Below are 18308 nucleotides of genomic sequence, written 5' to 3' on the forward strand. Positions count from 1 at the left end.
AAGACTGGAAAATTTTCCAGCCGAGCAACCTTTTTACCTATCATCAACAGGTCGGAAGGATGAATGCCAAGGATGGCCAATCAAATACGGTTCTTGCATGTTCAAACACCTGAAAACAAGAGCTCGCAGGATGGAAATCACACGAAGAAAAGAAAATGGAAACGCAACTTGAAAAGATTTTTTTCATGGAAAACCAAAAGATGCCACTAGATGGAAATAAATGAAGAAAAACGGAACGATTTCATACAACAAAGCTTTAAGACTTTTAAACATTCAGAATTTTCTGGGAGCATTGAAAATGCATTTGTTCAAGCTGGTATGTGAATTGCTAAGAGATTTTCTCCTTACATAGGCTTTAAACTACAGCAGTACAAAGTCATCTTATAAAAACTATCTCAAATATGAAAATCCCTTTTCCCCGATCGATGAGCCAATCAATAAAGCAACCGTAGCCAAAGTAAAAATAGTCACAAAAACTACAATCAGAAATTACTCACTTCAGATTTTTTTGTAAAATATTTTATTATACAAACAATGCGTTTTCTCGGTTTAAATACAATGATGCTTAGAATGTTTGACCAATAAACGGAAACATAATAGATCGATAATAGTTTATTTCCCTAGCAACCGTACAATAATACACCATACTGCCGTTCGGCTTCGCGCACGGTTCTAGTTAGGTACACGGCCATCTCAATTAATTAGTGTCCAGATGCTTAGAAACAAAATCCAATTGTTGAGCAGCTCCCGTGAACAACTTTTTTCTCTTCTTTCGACAGCATTTTACGATAGCTTTTCCCGGTGAAAGTTAAGCCAACATTGGGTGTTGTATACACGGATACAGTAATTCAACTCCTCAACTCGGCGTTATAGGATGCTTCGCCAGGGCTTATTGGAAATGAAACTTTTTGCTTTTCGTTTGCCATTTTCAAACGAATTCCTTCCTCATCCTGTACGGATCGTTTCCTCATTTGATGGACATTTGTCAGTCCGAGCAGGGAAAAGTTACTCTTTGGCGTTTGGCGCAGTCCATTTCCGATCCATTTCCTACCAAGAGAAAGAACTTTCCGATTTCATTCGCAGCCGTCGGCCGGTGGTGGTAATCTTCCCAACAACTTTGCAGCTAAAAACTCCGTTGCGAAGATTCACTTCGACACAGGCGGAAATGAACGAATGACTGACGGGATAAATTGAATCAATCGAATCCGAACGCACCAAAACGAACGACTTGTGGGCGACTGGTGCTGGAATCTCCCGCCGTGTTCCAGATGACCAAACCGAAGCGAAAAGGACCAAACTCGGCGACGTGTACCACGATTTCCTACGGCATATGGCCGATCGATATCATACACAGCTTTCCGGCACTCGGTTTGTCATTAGGAAGTCTTCAATTCCTTTCAGGTTGATTTCCGCCTCGGAGATCTCCTCGTCCCGATAGCCGGTTCCGGAGATGATGGGCTGCTGGTGCTGGTAGAACCGATCCTTGTCCCTGTCCAAACCCTTGTCAGTGTCCATTGCTTGCTGCGGCAGCTGATGGTGGTTCTGTTTGATGGCGAACGCCGTACCGTCCGAGTTTATTGGTATCAGCTCCTCCTGGTGGATGTCAGTCAGTCGAGGATACTATTCGAGCAAATGAAACCGAGAAATGGAGTTTGTTTTTGTGAGATGCGAGCTCATGTGGACTCGGGTGGGCTTCACGAGGTGTCGAATATTGATAAAAAGCTTTATCAAACGTTCACCTGTCGAACGGCCTATCTCTGAAGTCCACTCTAGACCCTCAAATGAGAAGACTCACCGGTATCAGGTCAGGGTCCTGCTCGTCGTCGATTGTTTCTATTTTGGTTTTCGTTTTGATGCTGCTACCAACGTTGTTCATCCATTTGGTGGATTTCGCGGGCTTATCCTTCTGGAAAGGGAACCGATTGCAACATCATGCAACATGAGCTAGCTTATCACGGCTTCCTTACTCAAAGTGGCTTACCTTTGACAAGTCGACCAGCAGAAGCGTATTCTTAGACTCCTCAGTGTATCGTTTCTCCTTGTTGATATTTTGTTTAAGTCTTTTCGATTTCAGATATATTCTAACAACGATGACGACGATGATCAGCACAATGGTTAGGAATAGGCCGATGAGGATGGGCGTCAGAAGTGTGGACTTGCGGTCTTTGACAGGTTCCGGATCCTTGGAAGCGGCCGGCATGACCAGATCAGCGATGAATATCCGTGGGCTGTGGCCTTTCTGGTTGATCGAGTAAACGTACAGCTTGAGCGAGTCCGACTGGCGTTGCCCTGGCAACTGGTGACGGATGTGGTCCAGGGAAGTGATACTAAAGACGGGTTCCTCAGTGTTGGTCACGTTGATGCTGCAAATAGACCATCTAAGTGATGATCGGGAAGCAAATGGAGCTTTCGGGAGCATTACCTGTGGCCTGGATGACGACTTGAGAGCATCTCCAGCACAAACGATTGCTTGAGACCTCCGTCGTATCCTTGATGACAATTGATGTCGAATGCGTTGGTGGAATTACGAAATGCGCAATTGATGACAGACGTTGGAAGGCCTGTGTGTGGGACACAATATAAGCCATCGGCGACAGGCGATCGGAAAGAGATTAAAATGAATTCAAATATTTTCAGAAAATACATCGCAATGTTTCCAAAATCAAACAATAGTTAATTCCTAACCGGGAGTATAAAATGTGAATAAAGGATCATAATTGGTTTGATATTTTAACAACGGTGTGTTCAATATAGAATCCCAGCAACTAAATTAACGAATGATTATACTGAAATAATTTGAGCTTGACATCACATACCGGCTGCAATCAGGTGGAAAATGCACGGTTCTGCCATGGTACCGATCTCATTTGTGCCCCAACAAGACAGTGTCCCATATTCCTGCTCGGTGGTCGGCGTGTAGTGCAGCTGGCTCGAGGAACCATTGCTGGAGAAACGATGCTGGTCGATCTCCAGGACTTCCTCCGAGTTTTCGAAGCGCCAGTAAAACTTGCTGCGGGTCAACGAAGTGGCAGAGCAGAGAAACGTCCTGTAGAAGTGGTTCTATTCCATCGACAGAGTGGGTTACTTACCTCGCTAAGGGATGCGTGATGATATCACAGCTGATTGTGATTGTTTCGTCCAGTGAGACCCCGATGCTGACAATTTTATCCGTGGCACACAGAGGAACATCTGTTGAAAGAAATCAACAGAAGCAACCGAAAAATGACAAGAATTTCATCAATAAAGTTCAAGTGTTGATGATTATTTAAATAAGCTTGCTTCGTCTTAAAATTTATGTTAATATGGTACAGATTGATTTGAATTAAATTGAATACAATTTGTTTAGAATATCAAGTGACCCCGACGGTTCGTACACTGATTAGTTTAGATGCAAGAACCTAATTCACAGCTACTTACATTTGATGCTAAGCACAATCTCGTTGCTGAGAGTTTCTCCCTCGGAATTGAGCGCACCGCACTGGTACGAACCGCTCGAGTAGCGCGTCACCTTCTGTATGACCAGGCTCTGGTTTGAGCGGACGATTTTCGTTGATGACGAGTTCTGAGGTAGTGGCACTCCCTGGTGAAAATTGATTAAACACAGCGAAAGGATACGGGTTGCAAATTATTGGCGGATAATTGACGAAAAGAACGACAGAATCGTCAAACTGCGGCGACCGTGAGTGCCATTCGTTCTGGAAATTGATTATTCCCTACGTAGCGTAACTTTTTGATCCTTTTCGATACACACCGCGTCATGGTTTCATAGAAATTTATTACCGATAGAAAGATGGGAGGCTTGGGAAGGATTATTATGTACGTCGGAGGACACCGGCACCGGGTAAAATTATGCAAATGACTCGTAATTGAAGATGCTGCTTCTGGTGGTACAATGTCCCCGAGCACAATTCTCTACGGTGAGTGATTTCTGTGGCAACGATTATCATGCCTCAGGATTATGACTTTCGAAGTCAACGACTTTGTGCGAGGAACGTGCTTTCAGATCGGTCATCTTCAAGATCGGAACACAGAACGTATTGAGCATGTGAAGGAATTCAAGCGAAACATGTTGGGAAATGTCCCTCTGGGTGTGTTTAGAAGAATTTGATGATTGAATTTATGATATCTACGCGACCGAAACGAACTTGTACGAGTGTTTTTCCAGAACAACGACCAAGAATACTCCGCAACACCATGGAAACGAATGCTCGGAGCTCCTGAAAAGCAATCCTTCTTCCCACAAAAGTACCCCAACAGAGAACCTCCGTTGTTTGGAGGACGTGTGTAAAGAAAGGATAGAAATTCATTTGCCAGAGCCAATCCTCTATGCCATCTAACGGAGTGCACTCCTAGAATGTTCGATTTGTTACGGTCGGCATGTCGCTTACATTGTGCAGCCAGGTCAACCGTCGCCATGACGGATTGGACTGTATCTTGCATTCGAAGTAGATGTCGTCGCCTTCCTTGATGTCGTCCATGGCAAGCGTAGAGCCGAGCTGCAACAGCACCACCGGAGGATCTGCCAGCACAAACAAGGTAGGCGGGAAGCTCGTTATTCTCCACACCAATAGGCAACAACCGGTAGGCGACCTCAAGTGGATACTTACAGTGTACGCTGATGTTTTGGAGTTGCTCCAGGAAAAGGCCGGCCACTTTGGGATTCTGCGCTCGGCACCCCAGAATGCGCCCATCGTCCTCGACCGTTGGCACAAAAGTCAGTATCGAGTAGGTTGTGTTGCGAATCGAGTGCTCCTTGACGCGCTTCAGCGTCTTCTTTCCTTTCGTCCACTGGATGACCGCATTCGGACGAGCCCCGGTCGACTGGCAGACGATCTGGTACTCCTTGTGCGCGGCCAGCGACTCGGTTGAGTTGAGAATTTTCACGGCCAACGGTTTTACTGGAAGCGTGGAAGTTCGCGTGGGGAAGATTACAACCGAGAGCATTTGTTTTCTTCCGTCAAAAGGTCAGAATCCGTTGTAGGAGGAGGCGCTTTTTCATGTCATATTCTCGCAATGGTCGCTGGACTCGGTATATTTGCGTAGAAAAAGGGTTCTATGTTTGATCGGGTTATCCATATTGACTTTAACCGCAGCCTCATTACTCATGGACGGATGTGATTGCACGGGTCGTAATGTTTTTACAGGAGGGATTTTGTTAGTAACCGAGATTTGCGTTCCGAATTGAAGCGCATCAGAACCCACACGGTTGGGTTTATAACCCAGTTCTGTAGCAAATAAGATCTATTTTTTGTGTGTTTTCCACGCAATTCTCTCACCGCTGGCTATTCAAAGAACACGCTGTAGATCTGCAGCATGTTGTTCAAATTAGAAAATTGTTCGTAGAAAGGAACGGAAGCTTCGAATCGTTCTCATTTCGAAATCACAAAAAAAAAAACAAACTATTTAAAGCAGATTCCATCCAACGGAACAGACGTTCTCAATTCGCGAACGGTTTATCCGAAAGGTGACAAAAACTAAATGCGTTTCCTAAGATAGACAGATTCAATCAAGGGAACGATATTGAAGGCTAGCGTCTTTTTTTTTGCATCTGCGCAACCCTGTGGCCGGAAGCTACCGTCCTAATGCTCTCCGGCCGTATAACAAGGAAATGAGAAGAGGAAATGAAATCCGGTGGCATCGTTCTACACTTACGGTACATATCTAGCACGAACTTGCTTGTCCGGGGTTGCACCAGCTTCGTGTTGGACGCCTGACACGTGAAGACCGAGTGCAGATGGTGACGCTGGACGGATGTCCACAGCAGGCGATTTTCGATAATGTTTCCGGTGTTCTGTTCGATCTGATTATCCACCAGATTATCGTTGATGAACCAGAGCACATCGGGCTGTGGTCTGCCTGGAAGGATAGAAGCCGTAGAAAAAGAACATGCTGATTGGAAATGACAGAAACAGCGGATTCACTTCGTATTTTCCCCAAACCGCGTGGGAGCGTTCAACAGGCGTTAGAGCGTTTAGCTAAAAGCATAGTTCTGTCCACAAAAATAGTTCACAAAAAGTTGGAGCAGATACGATGCTTAGTTGATGTCACAAAAAGAATGAACGAAATTGGATAATGTACTTGATAATAAAAAATAGAGCGTCCTGTTTATATGAGAACTGTTTTCTGTGCTTATGAAATGTTTATAAACTATATGGTTAGGTCATCCATTTCACCAGTGTTGCTAAAATTAACACAAAAGAACTTAACAAGGATTACTGAATAGGAATTTAAGTGAATCATAATGAATTAATGGAATCGAATGAACTCTAAACGAATAAACAATAGCAATCAAGCACTCGTACCGATAAAATTCATAAAAAGAGTACCATCCTAACACCCGTTTTTAAATAAAACCAAAATTTCCAATAAATGTATTGGCTAACAAGTAACGAAATTTAATCAATAACGCTGCATGCACGGCTTCTGAGTACACTATATTCATCCCAACTAAACAGACTGTTCGGCAATCAATATTGAATTTATATGCAAATCCAGTGCCAGTGCTTAAATTCACATTTTATATCCTGCAGCCCTTGCCTTTCCTTGGCTCGGTGAAATCTAGTAAAATTTGCTTCCAGCAGCAGCAGCAGCAGCAGTAAAAACGATAGTTTCTTGACGAGAACCAAATATGGGATTGCACGATGCAGGATTTAGAACCACATCCCGAACGCGTCTCCCTTCTGCGGTGCATTCGGTGCAATCCATATTCCTTTCCTTAAACAGTGAACGCATTCGCGGAACGATTCGCCAGGCAAATGGTGGCACTCTTGCAACCTTCCGGTTAAACCGGATTTAAAATCATGCGCCGCGAGAGCAGGGATTATTCTCGTCCGTTTCGAACGTCGTTTTTTTTTAGGTCGAATGCCAGCACCACTTCCGCATCCGTTGGCAACTTTGATTGTTGGACGAATTGTTAAAGTGGTTCATAAACCAGCGGCAAATCTCACCCGGCAGCCCTAAAGCTAAATCTCCCAAAGCTCGTTAACTCGGTGGTATTTTTGTGAATGGGTCCGGGGTTGCAGGCAACAAAAAGGCAAAAAAAAGGGATATGCATATACCCGACCAGGCACGCAATGAAAGCCGGCATTGTCCCGGCGGGTGAATGGAGCGAATATTTCGCTCTCATTGCTGCCTGAAATAATAGTCAAACAAACATCAGCCAAAGCCCTGCAGACCGTGAAACATCTGCAGTCGACTTTAAACTTTTAAGCACGCTCAGATGAGTTTGAATCTCCGGCGGGTACGGGTGCAGCTGCCGAGCTGGCGAATCAACTTAGCGGACCACTTTTTCTATACCCACGTTTTTTTTGCCATTATACCACCGGCAGAAAGGCACGATCGCGGCGTATCCGCTTCGTGAGCTTTTCCTGTTTCTTTCTTTTTGTTTTTTTTTTATACGAAGCACATTTATTGCCAGCCAAAGTTGAAACGATTCCATCCCCCAGCCGGTAATTGAGTTCTATCGTTGAAGGCTGCAAATAATTTTCATTCCAACCAAAGTTCATGAAAAACACTCTCGCTTTGATAATGCTGTTGGAATTTAAAAGTTCATTTAGAACACAGTAGGCAAGTGTCGGGCGTGATGGAGATTTTTTGGTAGCACATCGCACAAGGACCCAAAAACAGATATTGTGGATTGAAAAATACCATTTTGGTCTGCTGTTTGGCGAGATGAAATATAGAAGGGGTTTGTTTTTTTTTTGCCAGCGCCTTCCCCAAAGTCTAGACGCTCATTAATGCCTATAAATGATTACGCAGAACGCCGGCTAATGCTTATTGGCGTGCAAAATGTGTTTGAATTAAATGAAGCACGGCCCAAAAACACGGTCGCACATCAAAAAGGGGCTTATTATAAAAAAAGAGGGCATCACCGTGTCTGACATTTCGGTGAATGCGATTGATGGTAAAATGTTCGAAATAAATCAAATATTTATACAAGAAATGCTTGTTCTCGACCAAGGGAGAAAACAAAAACCACCTCCTTCTGTCTGGGCCGCAACGGCTTCTCAGACGAAGCTCGGTTGAAGATTCGCAACCGTTTATGGATTACTTTGCCGGCTAACGGGGACAGTGGGCAGAAACTGAAGGTTGTCTGCCCAAAACGCTTCAGGCAGACGAAACGGGGCTTCTCCGGTAACAAGCCGTGCAACACAAGATTGATTAATGCATAACAGAATCATACTCGAGCCATTACGGTGAGTGTGCTTTTGTTGTTTACTCAAACGCGGTGCTTCACTAAGGTACGTTGTACAAATAACAAAAAAAACATTTTTAAACTCTGTTTTCTTTCTTCTCCTCAAAAGTTTGTGTACTTGAGCCTGCAAGCAACATGAGAAATTATCAGGCTCCCTGTTAGCTTGTTGGAGCTATGCGATGAAAATTTTCCCATTCAACCTTTCGAAAGAAATCGCTCGTTATTATGAGAGAACCATGTTGAACGCACTTACCTCCAACCACCCGGCAGGTCAGCAGTATATCATCTCCCTCCTCCTTTGGTCCGATTATTGTACTATTTATGACGCGACCCCAGCGGTCTAGGATCACGGGCTGCGATGGGGGTACTGCGATGGGTAGAAGAGAACGCAAAAAAAATTAAAAATACCCGTGAAAACACTCAACCAGGACTGTGGCTTTTCGTCGGTTTTAACCGCTGACGGACACCAGCGAAGGGATATCGTTAGGATACGATGTGCACGTTACTTACTAATCACGGTGAGATTGAAGCGAAAGCTTTGCGTTTGGCTGTTTTGGAAGTCGACCCGGCAGCGATAAATTCCCTGATCATGGCGTTTAATTTCCTGCGTATGGGAGCACACGAATGGCATAGAGTGTGGCTTGAGTGGGTGCATTCAGTTTTGACTTACGTTCAATTCCAAATATGCGGGGTCACTCTCGATCACGTAACGGGCGCGAGGACCAAACACCTGCGGCGCGGACCAATGCTGGGCATCGTTGAGTGATTTTCCACGTACGTCAAGGCTACGTGTGGTAACGAGCACGAATGGATTGTTGATCGTTTTGCAGGAGCGCGAGATAGATTGGAAGGGAAAGCAAACACGTGCATGAAATATGGCTTACTGACGCATTTGAGCACCTTATTTTGTGCGTGCATTTCCGTAATTATCTTCAGCATGCACCATTTCGTATGCGTTATTACGTAAGTGTATATACGTGCTTTCACAAAAAGTAAGGAATATTAATTCGAGTACTCGTTGCTCTAGTATTTTTTGTTGTCAAATTCTTTTTCATATCTCATAAACTATGACGCTCATCCCCTTAATCGAGTGTTCAAAAGCTTATCACTTGTACGAATGTCCACCCAGACCGGTTATAGCTCCGGGTCCAGTTAGCCCGTACGCATTGATGGCCCTCTAGATAGTTTCACCAGAGTAGCGTACCATGTCGTACAAAAGGATAAACCCCGGTCAAAAGCTATCGTAAAGTTTCATCTACTGGTACCATCAACAAATCCCATTTTTCCCCTACTCGATAGCCAACCACGCCGGCTAGACCTTTTTTAATCTCTTTCTAATGGAACTGGACGAAACTAAAGCGAAGCCCATGTCGACAGTATTACTCAACGCGGCTCGGTTGAAATGGTTCGGGCGGTTGAGCGTCTACATTGTCTTAACAGGATATATATATCTGATCAGCTACATGTCGTTGATAAAATCGCACCATAGTCGAGCAGCCCAAAAATTATGAGCCTTTGCTTTTTATCAAAAAGAGTCAAGTTTAATTCCCCATGGGCTTACAAAAACGGAATTGCATATTGCTCTAATCCAATGATATTAATTCCTACAATGCGGGTATGCCTTCAAAAAAAAGGATAACATTTCGTTTCAAAGCACTCCAAGCTGCTCATATTTTAGATCGCTTAATGGATCGTTTGATCGTATGAATGAAAAAGATTAAAATGTTATCAGCAGCACAGGAGCCGGTCCAATATACTACGTAAGAAAAAAAATCCATTCCCAAACGAGTGGAATATGCTACGATGTGCACCGTACGAGCAGCCGTACAATGAAATTATCCTTTTGAGTAGGTAAGCCAAATGTCTCCTCGCTAGATTGCAGCACTTTACTCGAATCTGGAACGATCCTCTGTGTTCTCCGTCTACCGACCTATGCCCACTCCGTGAGCCATCCGCAGCCGTGGAGCGCATTCAAGAGAGCAACATCAACTTGCCCACACATTATTGTGCGCTTCGGGATCCAGAGAGTGTCAGTAATGGGGTGATGACCACTACACCCCCGAAAACCCTTCTGATCGCTGATAGCCGGCGCCTCAACGGAACCTTAAATCCTTCCGCACACAACCATTTGACCGGCCGTGCCACTTCTTACCGGCGTGCGCTTCCTACATTTTGCCTCGTTACTCGAGGTGGTTTGCGTTGTTTTGTTTTGTGCCTTTTCCCGTCCATTCTCGCAACGGAAGGCACGTAAGGGATGAAACCCGTTGCTACCATTTCGTAGCCGGGTTCGTATTGCGCCCCTTTGCTATCGCAACCCATCGGTTCTTAATCTGGGGTGGTTTTTTTTCCCCCCAATGGTACTCCGAATTCGGCCGGAAATCCGACAGGAAAATTATGTCCGAGCGATTCTGTATAAAATGTTATCTTTTTATTGTCATTTCCGGGGGTATTGTGCCAGCAAGCAACCACATTGGCATGTGCAACCGGTACTGACCAAGATAAAGCTGTCCAGCGGATGTGGGTACTTTTCGGTGCTGTACGAATAGCGACGGCACAGCTGGTTGACTTGTGAATTTGTGCTTTTTGTTACTGCTCGGAGTTATTTCTGAAAGCGTCTATGTTGTAAGTAGACTGCCTAACCAACTGCTGAGCTGATACTGAGTCCGACATTTACAAAACAAAAACGTGTATAATACTTGTAATATATTTTCTAATATCAATCAACCTGAAACGTATGGAGAGAAAGCATCCTCTCAGTTGTGTCAGTTGTTTAGTACGGTTTGATTCTTTAGCTGGTTTTCGCTTTCACCCGATTCAAAGTACGGCAAATTGATAAGCTAACGAAAGCTATTTGTTGGTTGTCTCTGTAACATAGCATCTACACGGTGCATTGAATGACTTAAACGACTTTACGTGACCCTGCTGGTGCGCTTGTTCGCCACCGGACGAATCAGTCAAACCCAACGGGTGATTTGCTTTGCGGAAAGCTTCATTGAATTCGTAATAAATGCACGTTTCCCCGCGGGATATGTGATGCGGATGGCTTTCCGGGACGTAGTCAATTTGTACGGGCTCTTGTGTGTGCTCGGGGCGATAAATTTTCAATTTTACTGTTTGCCCCGAATCGGCCGGCGAATGCGCTCAAGCAAGTCAAGCAGCCACGCCGTGGGACGAGGAAATCAAGAAAACATAACCACCACCGGCGGGATGTTTGCGATGTTGATGCCACCTGCAGCCGCATCTTCGCGAGGTGTCGAAGCATGGCGTGGCGAGGTCGGCAAAAGGCAAGATGCTGTGAAAATTTATGTTCCACGCCATCCACTTCTGCATTTTTACGAATCGAGGCTTCACGGAGCCACGACGAACATCGAAAGGTTTGCGCTCGCTCGTGTCGAATGCATCCCAGATGCACCAGCTCGTTCGATAAAGCAGTACGAGTTGGCTTCTCTTTCGTTCAAATGTAACTTAATACGAGCTTCTGTTTTTTTTTCCTGCCAACTCTGCTCAAAGCACTTTGTGGCTTGTTCCCATGGCAACGCCGGTTTTATCGCGTTGTGCACCATTTCTGTGATCGACTAGCTCTCGCGCGATGTAATGCTCTTCACCTCAAGCGCATCAGCATCACATTTGGTGCAACAATTCTGCATCCTGCACCAGCTCGGGGCGTTCACGAAGCGATGCGGTTCGTAGCATTAGTTTTATGTTTCATGGGGTGTAAAACGAACTGCGCTCGTCGCATAATGAGCAAATAGTTCAAGGCTGGAGAGCGCCACATAGCACAAAAGCGAAGGATTTGCGAGAGCGATCGGTTTCGGAAGGGCAATTTCACGATTGCATTTTTTTTTCGTTAACGGAGCAAACGAGTTCCATCACACCCACATCGGTGGTGTAAGCTCCCAAGTAAGCTAGCCATCGAGGACGATCCTTGGAGCGAGCTCCTTTTCGTTCAAAGGCAGCGGTGTGACGTTGATAGATGTTGGTTTTGGGGGTAAATAGCTTTATAGCAAATTCCGCAGCGTTCGGGTGGTGCTTGATAACATTTCGCTGACGCTTGGTGGCTCTGCTCGTACAGCGCGTACCTACACGAATGCGATAACACACTCACCTGTACAGCGGAATTCCGGCGTTGTCTCGAAACCACAGGACCATGTTGATTTTATCGCGATTCGATGCTAAAAGCGGACAGTAAAGCATAGCCTGATGGTCCTCGATTGCTTCCACGTCAGTGGTTTTGACTGCGTCGGTCAAGTGGGAGAGTTCAAGCAGGTGCACATGAAATTTAGAGACGAACAAATGGCATATTACATCGATTAGTTCACGCCAATGGCTGCAAAAGCTGACTTTAGAAACATAATAGTTAAATGTAAATTTCATTTAAGTTGACAAAATGCTGCAAAATAACTTATCACCATAAATAACTCAATGTTATTTTCAAAAGAACCTGCGGCTTGTGATGATTCGGATTTATGGCATAATTACTCCCCGTAATTCAAACACCGGGCATTGGTACAACAAATATATTTATTATCCTGGTTTTTTCTCTCTCTCGCTGATTTGCTTCGATATTCAATACCAAACCAACGGTGATGCAATATGTTTGATGGAAATCATAAAACGTTATAGTGCTCTATAAAACATTTCCGTCTGGTGAGCAAGTCCAAGTGCGGAACGATTGCAAACCAACGCCGGCGTGGAAAAGAGCAAGTATGATTGAGCATTTTCAGTTTTCGTATTTTTGCTAACCAAAGTCCTCGCCGACGGGTACAACGTCCGCGGCAGACAGTCGAGAACGGGAGAAAGAACTACCCACCAAAGCCACTTTGCGATCCGCGCATTTCGGGTGACGTCTGGCCGCCGATGGTTAAAGATCTAAACGGTCCGTTGAGATTGTTTGGTTGGCTCCGTTACTGTTATTGCGGGTGGGGTTTTAAAGGCGTTCGCTGATTTTTGCTTGCCAGCGGGCCGAAAAATATGCCTTCATGGGCCGATTGACTTTCCGCTGTAATCCTGCGGCCGTTACACGGTCGTCAAGTATTTTGTCTGCCCACGCGGAGAATGGCAAAAAGGAAGAACAGAAAAACAAAGAAATATTCGAGTTTTATGCTCCCCCGTTTAGTGGCCACCAGAGGCACGAGGAGAGTGCTTGGGGAGTGTGCTGGACAGCATCGTTAATGCATTGTTTGCTTCCCGTTCCGAGAACTGGACCGCGGATGGGTGTCGGAGCATGACTTTTCAATTTAATAGACTCACTCTCGGGAGACCCACTGATTGTGAGCTTTTTATTTATGGCCTAAGCTGGTGTAAAATGTTATTCGACAAGGCATGTTATGTGCCAAAACAAGGCACAGGGATGTAACTGAAAGGCAGTGTTGGTATTTGAATATTCTTAATGTGTTTTGTTTATGTAATTGATTTTCGAAATATCAAGAAATATCAAGAGAACGTTTTGTGTATTTCCGCTTATCGTTTACCCACGTTTTGTGACTAAATTGAAGTTGTTTTCATTGTATAAAATCTGCGTTAACAGCATCTGTATTGGAGCAATCTTAGTTTTAGCCTCGTTTTTGATTTAATTTACGATTTTACGTTTAATAATATTAAGTTATTGTATTTGCTAATCATGCTTATACTGGTGCAGAGTATTTGAAATGAAATCAAACATAATCAAAATTAATGAGTTACTTTAAATAAGTATTAATATTAAATAAGTATGATTTGATGATCACGTCAAACAACAGAACAGTTATAATAATCGAAAAATCAATGCATCTATTGGATATCAGAAAAAAAAACATTCTAATAGAAATAGAAAAAGACTTTTGTATTTTGCATTGCTTGACGAGGAATATGCAAGAAGAATATGCTCTGAAAGGAACAATACTTAATCTGTATTAGTTAACAAGTTTTTGACATGTTTGAAACGTAATGCATGCAACAAATTCCAGCACGAATGATATTCCAAAGGTGTTATTTATTTATTCATCGACCGTTCTCAGTTCAATGCTAGTTTTGAGTTTGTTATTTTTGTACTTAATGTTGAGTGATATTTTAATTAAATTGCTTATAAACTGCTCATACAACAAAAATTTTACCATGTATAACATTTTATCCAAAATCAACGATTTTTCTTATACAGACTCCATGCTTCCTCGTTAGCTTTAATATTTTTGAAATCTTTCAAAACATTGCCTCCTTTTTATTTTCTCTGGCATTTGATGACCTCAAACTCTGCAAAAAGCTTTTTTATTTTGTTCTTGTTGTCGTTTATTAAAAGAAAATTACCCACTCTTATACCTCGACTCGATACCGCATAAAACGCAGGTCTTCCCTCAACAATGCATCATTTATAACCGTTTATTACATTCGGAAATTAACAACAGCGAGCAATTTAATCAAACCTTGATCGTGCAAGTTGGTTGCGTTTGATCTTTGTAGATGTTTTTTTTTCTGGTAATCGTGGCGAAAGCGGAAAGAAATTACAATGGTAAGAGCCCGACAAGAACTGGGGTCGCGGGCTTATGATTAAAATCATTCAATCATGACCGTTACGGTAACGGTTACGACGGTGAACACAGGTTCCAAGAATATGGATAATATTTGGGTTTTTACTCTCATACCATTGCAACTTTGGTTGTGCGAATGGTACGCTTCAAGGTTGTGAGGTAACATTAAACTGAAGAAGCTTATCAACAGAATGATTTTTGTAACATTTTCATATCGTCCACACATACACAGAGCAGATAGCAGAAGAAAGTTATGAGAAGCATGTACGAACATTCTTCTTCGTATAAAGATAAGTTTTTTACAAGCGTGTTTCTTTATCCACATGAGTTAGCGTAGCCAGGATAGGTATAGAAATTAAGCTACTGGTATAGGAAGTGGATCTGTTCGAATCATTTTAAGACCATTACATTATAAATTATAAATATATATAAAAAATCTTGTTTTCAGATACGTAATCACTCAATAGCACAAGCTTCAAATGCTGCTAGTAGAGCACCGTAAATAAAGAAAAGCTTTGAATGTGTTTATTAAATTTATAAGTTCGCTACCAGGTACAACCTAAAAATTTAGTTTGAGCTCAAAAACCCTGCCATTCTTGAAAAATACAGGTCGTATGAAATTGTTTCCTTTTCAGACGGAGACTTTTTTGTGTCTTATGGATGTGTCCTGAAAGCTCCAAGGATGCATTACAATATTTGAAACTTTGCAATATTTCAAAGAAATTTATAATATCTGTTTTTCATTAGAGGTCTCAATTAACACCTTGCTTTTTCATTTTTGCATTTCCGCAATATTATATATGTACCAACTCACAAAGGTGTAAAGCATAGCTTCTTTTCAATTACTATTGTTGTTGTCATTTTGGTTGCATTTTGCAATCACAATTGGAGAAATTGCAACCACTGGTGTTCGTGACGATTCATCACTCGAACTAGCGCAAGTCATGCGCCTGTCAGAATTATGATTGTTTTGCGCCAGAACACATCCACTAACGATCGAATTATTATCCCTCTAATGGCCATTATGAAATCTCCATTACTTACCAAAGTTTTCCTTCTCATTGCGCAGAAACGACCGAGCAGGCCCAACGACCGAAAGCAAATGCAGCAACAGTAGCAACGGAAGTGCAAACGTTGAAGGACGGCCACTGACAGATTGGACAGGTTGGTACCGATGGCAGATGGTGTCGGCTGACTGTGGCGAATGCGACCGGGAATCAGGGCCACCGTTAGTCCGAATTGAGCCGCTGGCGTTGACTATCGGTACCGTTGCAGGATGTCGCTGAACATCGCTCGCCGGTCGATTAATGGTCATTGTTGGCGCGCTCGGTCATGTTTGATTTCGTCCTGCAGTCGGTTCAGCATGCATTTCGTACCGGCAATGGTTTGCAGTGGCTTTCGTGGATGTTACACTTGTCGTTTTCAAACAAGGGACGTTGTTTTGGGTGCATTTTAATTTTTTTCCTCGATGAAGCTGTGCGAATGGGCAATTGGACACTATCTACTGACGGAAAGCTATGCGAATACACTACACAAGTTCGTAGACATGCTGATAATTGTTTGCGGTTGCCTTGAATGGCATCACTTACAATAACCGTAGCGTAGAAAAGCGTTCAAGCTGTGATTGAAAGTGTTCGTTTAAAATTACCCTCAAAAATACACTTTGGGCACTGTCAAAGGAAACAAAACATGTTACAAAATGCACTTTTTAAAAAAAAAACTGTCTTGATTATATTGATTTACACGACATAAAAATTGAACTTATTAGATTCATTCGACTAATAGTTGTGGAACAAGTACATTCAAAATTTATCAATTACACAATTTTTATATTCTTGCTGTTATTTGAAACAGATAATAAAAAACCTTTCAAAATAAAAAATCAACAAATATTCATCCTACTAGCATATGTTATATCACTTCACTTAATTTATATGCCTAACAAATAATCACAAAGGGCAGCGATGAGGGGTTGGTTGGTATTTTATTTGAGAATTTACATATTTTTAATTCCAATAAATATGTTCTGTTATTCTACGGTCCCACTTGTAGCATGTGGATCATATTCTATTTAAACGAATTGCATCTCGAATCGTTGCATTTATCTCACCCTCATTCGAAAACCGATTCTTTACGCTTGTAATTTTATATCTTGTTCTTCGCTAATGCACTCTTACTGATTTCTATGAAATTGTGTAGCCTTCCCATTAAGTTTATTTCATTTCTTTTTGCTGGCCTTAATTTTGTTCACCATCATCCTATTTTACACATATTTTTAACCGCTGCCGCTCAATTCTGATCCACCTTATTACCTTCAAGCATTCTTTTTCACTCCTGTTTGGAAGCTGCAAGCATCAGCATTTTTTCAACATTCTCAACCCCCTTTTTTACTCTAGATAACCACGGGCCCACTCTCTGTAATAAATAAAGTTTGAAACTTATCCACTATTAAAAAAATAACAAGCATTTTTTATCTCTACGTAACAGATGACTTGATAACATATTCTACATGCACGAGGCAAACCACCCACTTCATGTAAAGTGCAACAGACAGAACAGAATCAACTCAACCTGTTCATTTGAATAGGAGCGAAAAAAACATAGAGAGGATTAGAAATCAAGAGATGAAAAGATTGATGCCGATGCTCGTTTAAAGACAGCAGTGATAACCCCAAACTAAACAATCAACATTTCCGTGCTAATGTCTGCAAGAGTACCATGGGTGGAATCATAATCGAGTAATCGACATCCATTTATCGGGAAGGCGGTAAGACGGACAATTTATGCGCCTGCCATTTTGTGGCGTTGATATACAAGAGGATTTTCGAGCATCGTTCTAAATACACGAGCCATCCCGCCGATTGTGAGGGTTTAGTCGTTGGAGCATTTTTCAATCTCAAGCTGAAGAAACATTGCTCAATTGCGCTGTTTTCATTATGTCATTTTGCGGGAAAATCAACAATGCTAGCAAGGCCTCACTGTGTGCACAATACGCCTCTTGCAATAGAATTGCGATTCCTTTCGTACTTCTTTCTTTGCCAAACATCGTAATTTCTCGTCTAATGATTGTTACCTTCTTCGAGTGAAAGACCAACAGAACGCCTGCCAACGAAACTCCACAGCAAATGTTGACAGTTTCCACCCTCGTGGAATCAATATTGCTTTTATTATATTATTATTTTCCCATCCGCCAGCCAGCAGGCCTGCTCCATTCGATGGGCAATCCTCGAACCGAAGTTTATCGCACGTTCATGCGAACTTCCAGCAATTTTGTCTACCCAAGCAAACCAACGCAACAAACCTGTCCCGACTCGTCGATGTTGTGACGGGTTGCAACGATGGAAGGCAGATCATGCTTCACGAAGGGAAAGAGTCCTTATTTCCCGCAGCTATTATTTTGAGTTATTCCCTTCCGTCGGAAAGGAGTTGTTAGTGAAGAATGAAGCCGGTAGGAACATAACGGAATAAGTACATCAACCGGTTACCACAGGCATTGGTGGATCCTACTTGGTTCATTAGATGATGTTTTCATAATGGAACGGAACAAGAGGCTGAAGGCGAACACTATGTTAGCCGCGAAAGCACGTTCCATCATTATATATGTATGATTT

At 42.8% G+C, this 18308-nt stretch overlaps 1 protein-coding gene across 1 annotated transcript; it reads right to left on the minus strand.

Moving 5' to 3' along the window:
- Positions 1-516: 516 nt before the first annotated feature.
- LOC128723176 (uncharacterized) lies at positions 517-16012 on the minus strand. Its single transcript, XM_053816892.1, has 15 exons — positions 15742-16012; positions 12300-12429; positions 8865-8979; positions 8705-8798; positions 8448-8561; positions 5653-5856; positions 4608-4898; positions 4389-4519; positions 3418-3580; positions 3090-3189; positions 2817-3010; positions 2423-2561; positions 1982-2363; positions 1796-1906; positions 517-1620 (listed from the first exon to the last, which is right to left on the minus strand). Exons 1-15 carry the CDS (start codon positions 16010-16012, stop codon positions 1345-1347), a joined length of 2715 nt encoding a protein of 904 aa, XP_053672867.1. The 3' UTR covers positions 517-1344.
- Positions 16013-18308: the final 2296 nt, after the last annotated feature.

This window comes from Anopheles nili, chromosome 3 (genome assembly GCF_943737925.1).
Source record: "Anopheles nili chromosome 3, idAnoNiliSN_F5_01, whole genome shotgun sequence".
Classification (NCBI taxonomy): Eukaryota; Metazoa; Arthropoda; class Insecta; order Diptera; family Culicidae; genus Anopheles; species Anopheles nili.

Coding starts and splice junctions, on each gene's coding strand:
- LOC128723176 (XM_053816892.1), bottom strand. CDS start 16,012: ATGACCATTAATCGACCGGCGAGCGATGTTCAGCGACATCCTGCAACG. Junction 3,190..3,417: donor GATTGTGCTTAGCATCAAAT/GTAAGTAGCTGT, acceptor TTCTTTCAACAG/ATGTTCCTCTGTGTGCCACG. Junction 1,621..1,795: donor AGGACCCTGACCTGATACCG/GTGAGTCTTCTC, acceptor TTGCTCGAATAG/TATCCTCGACTGACTGACAT.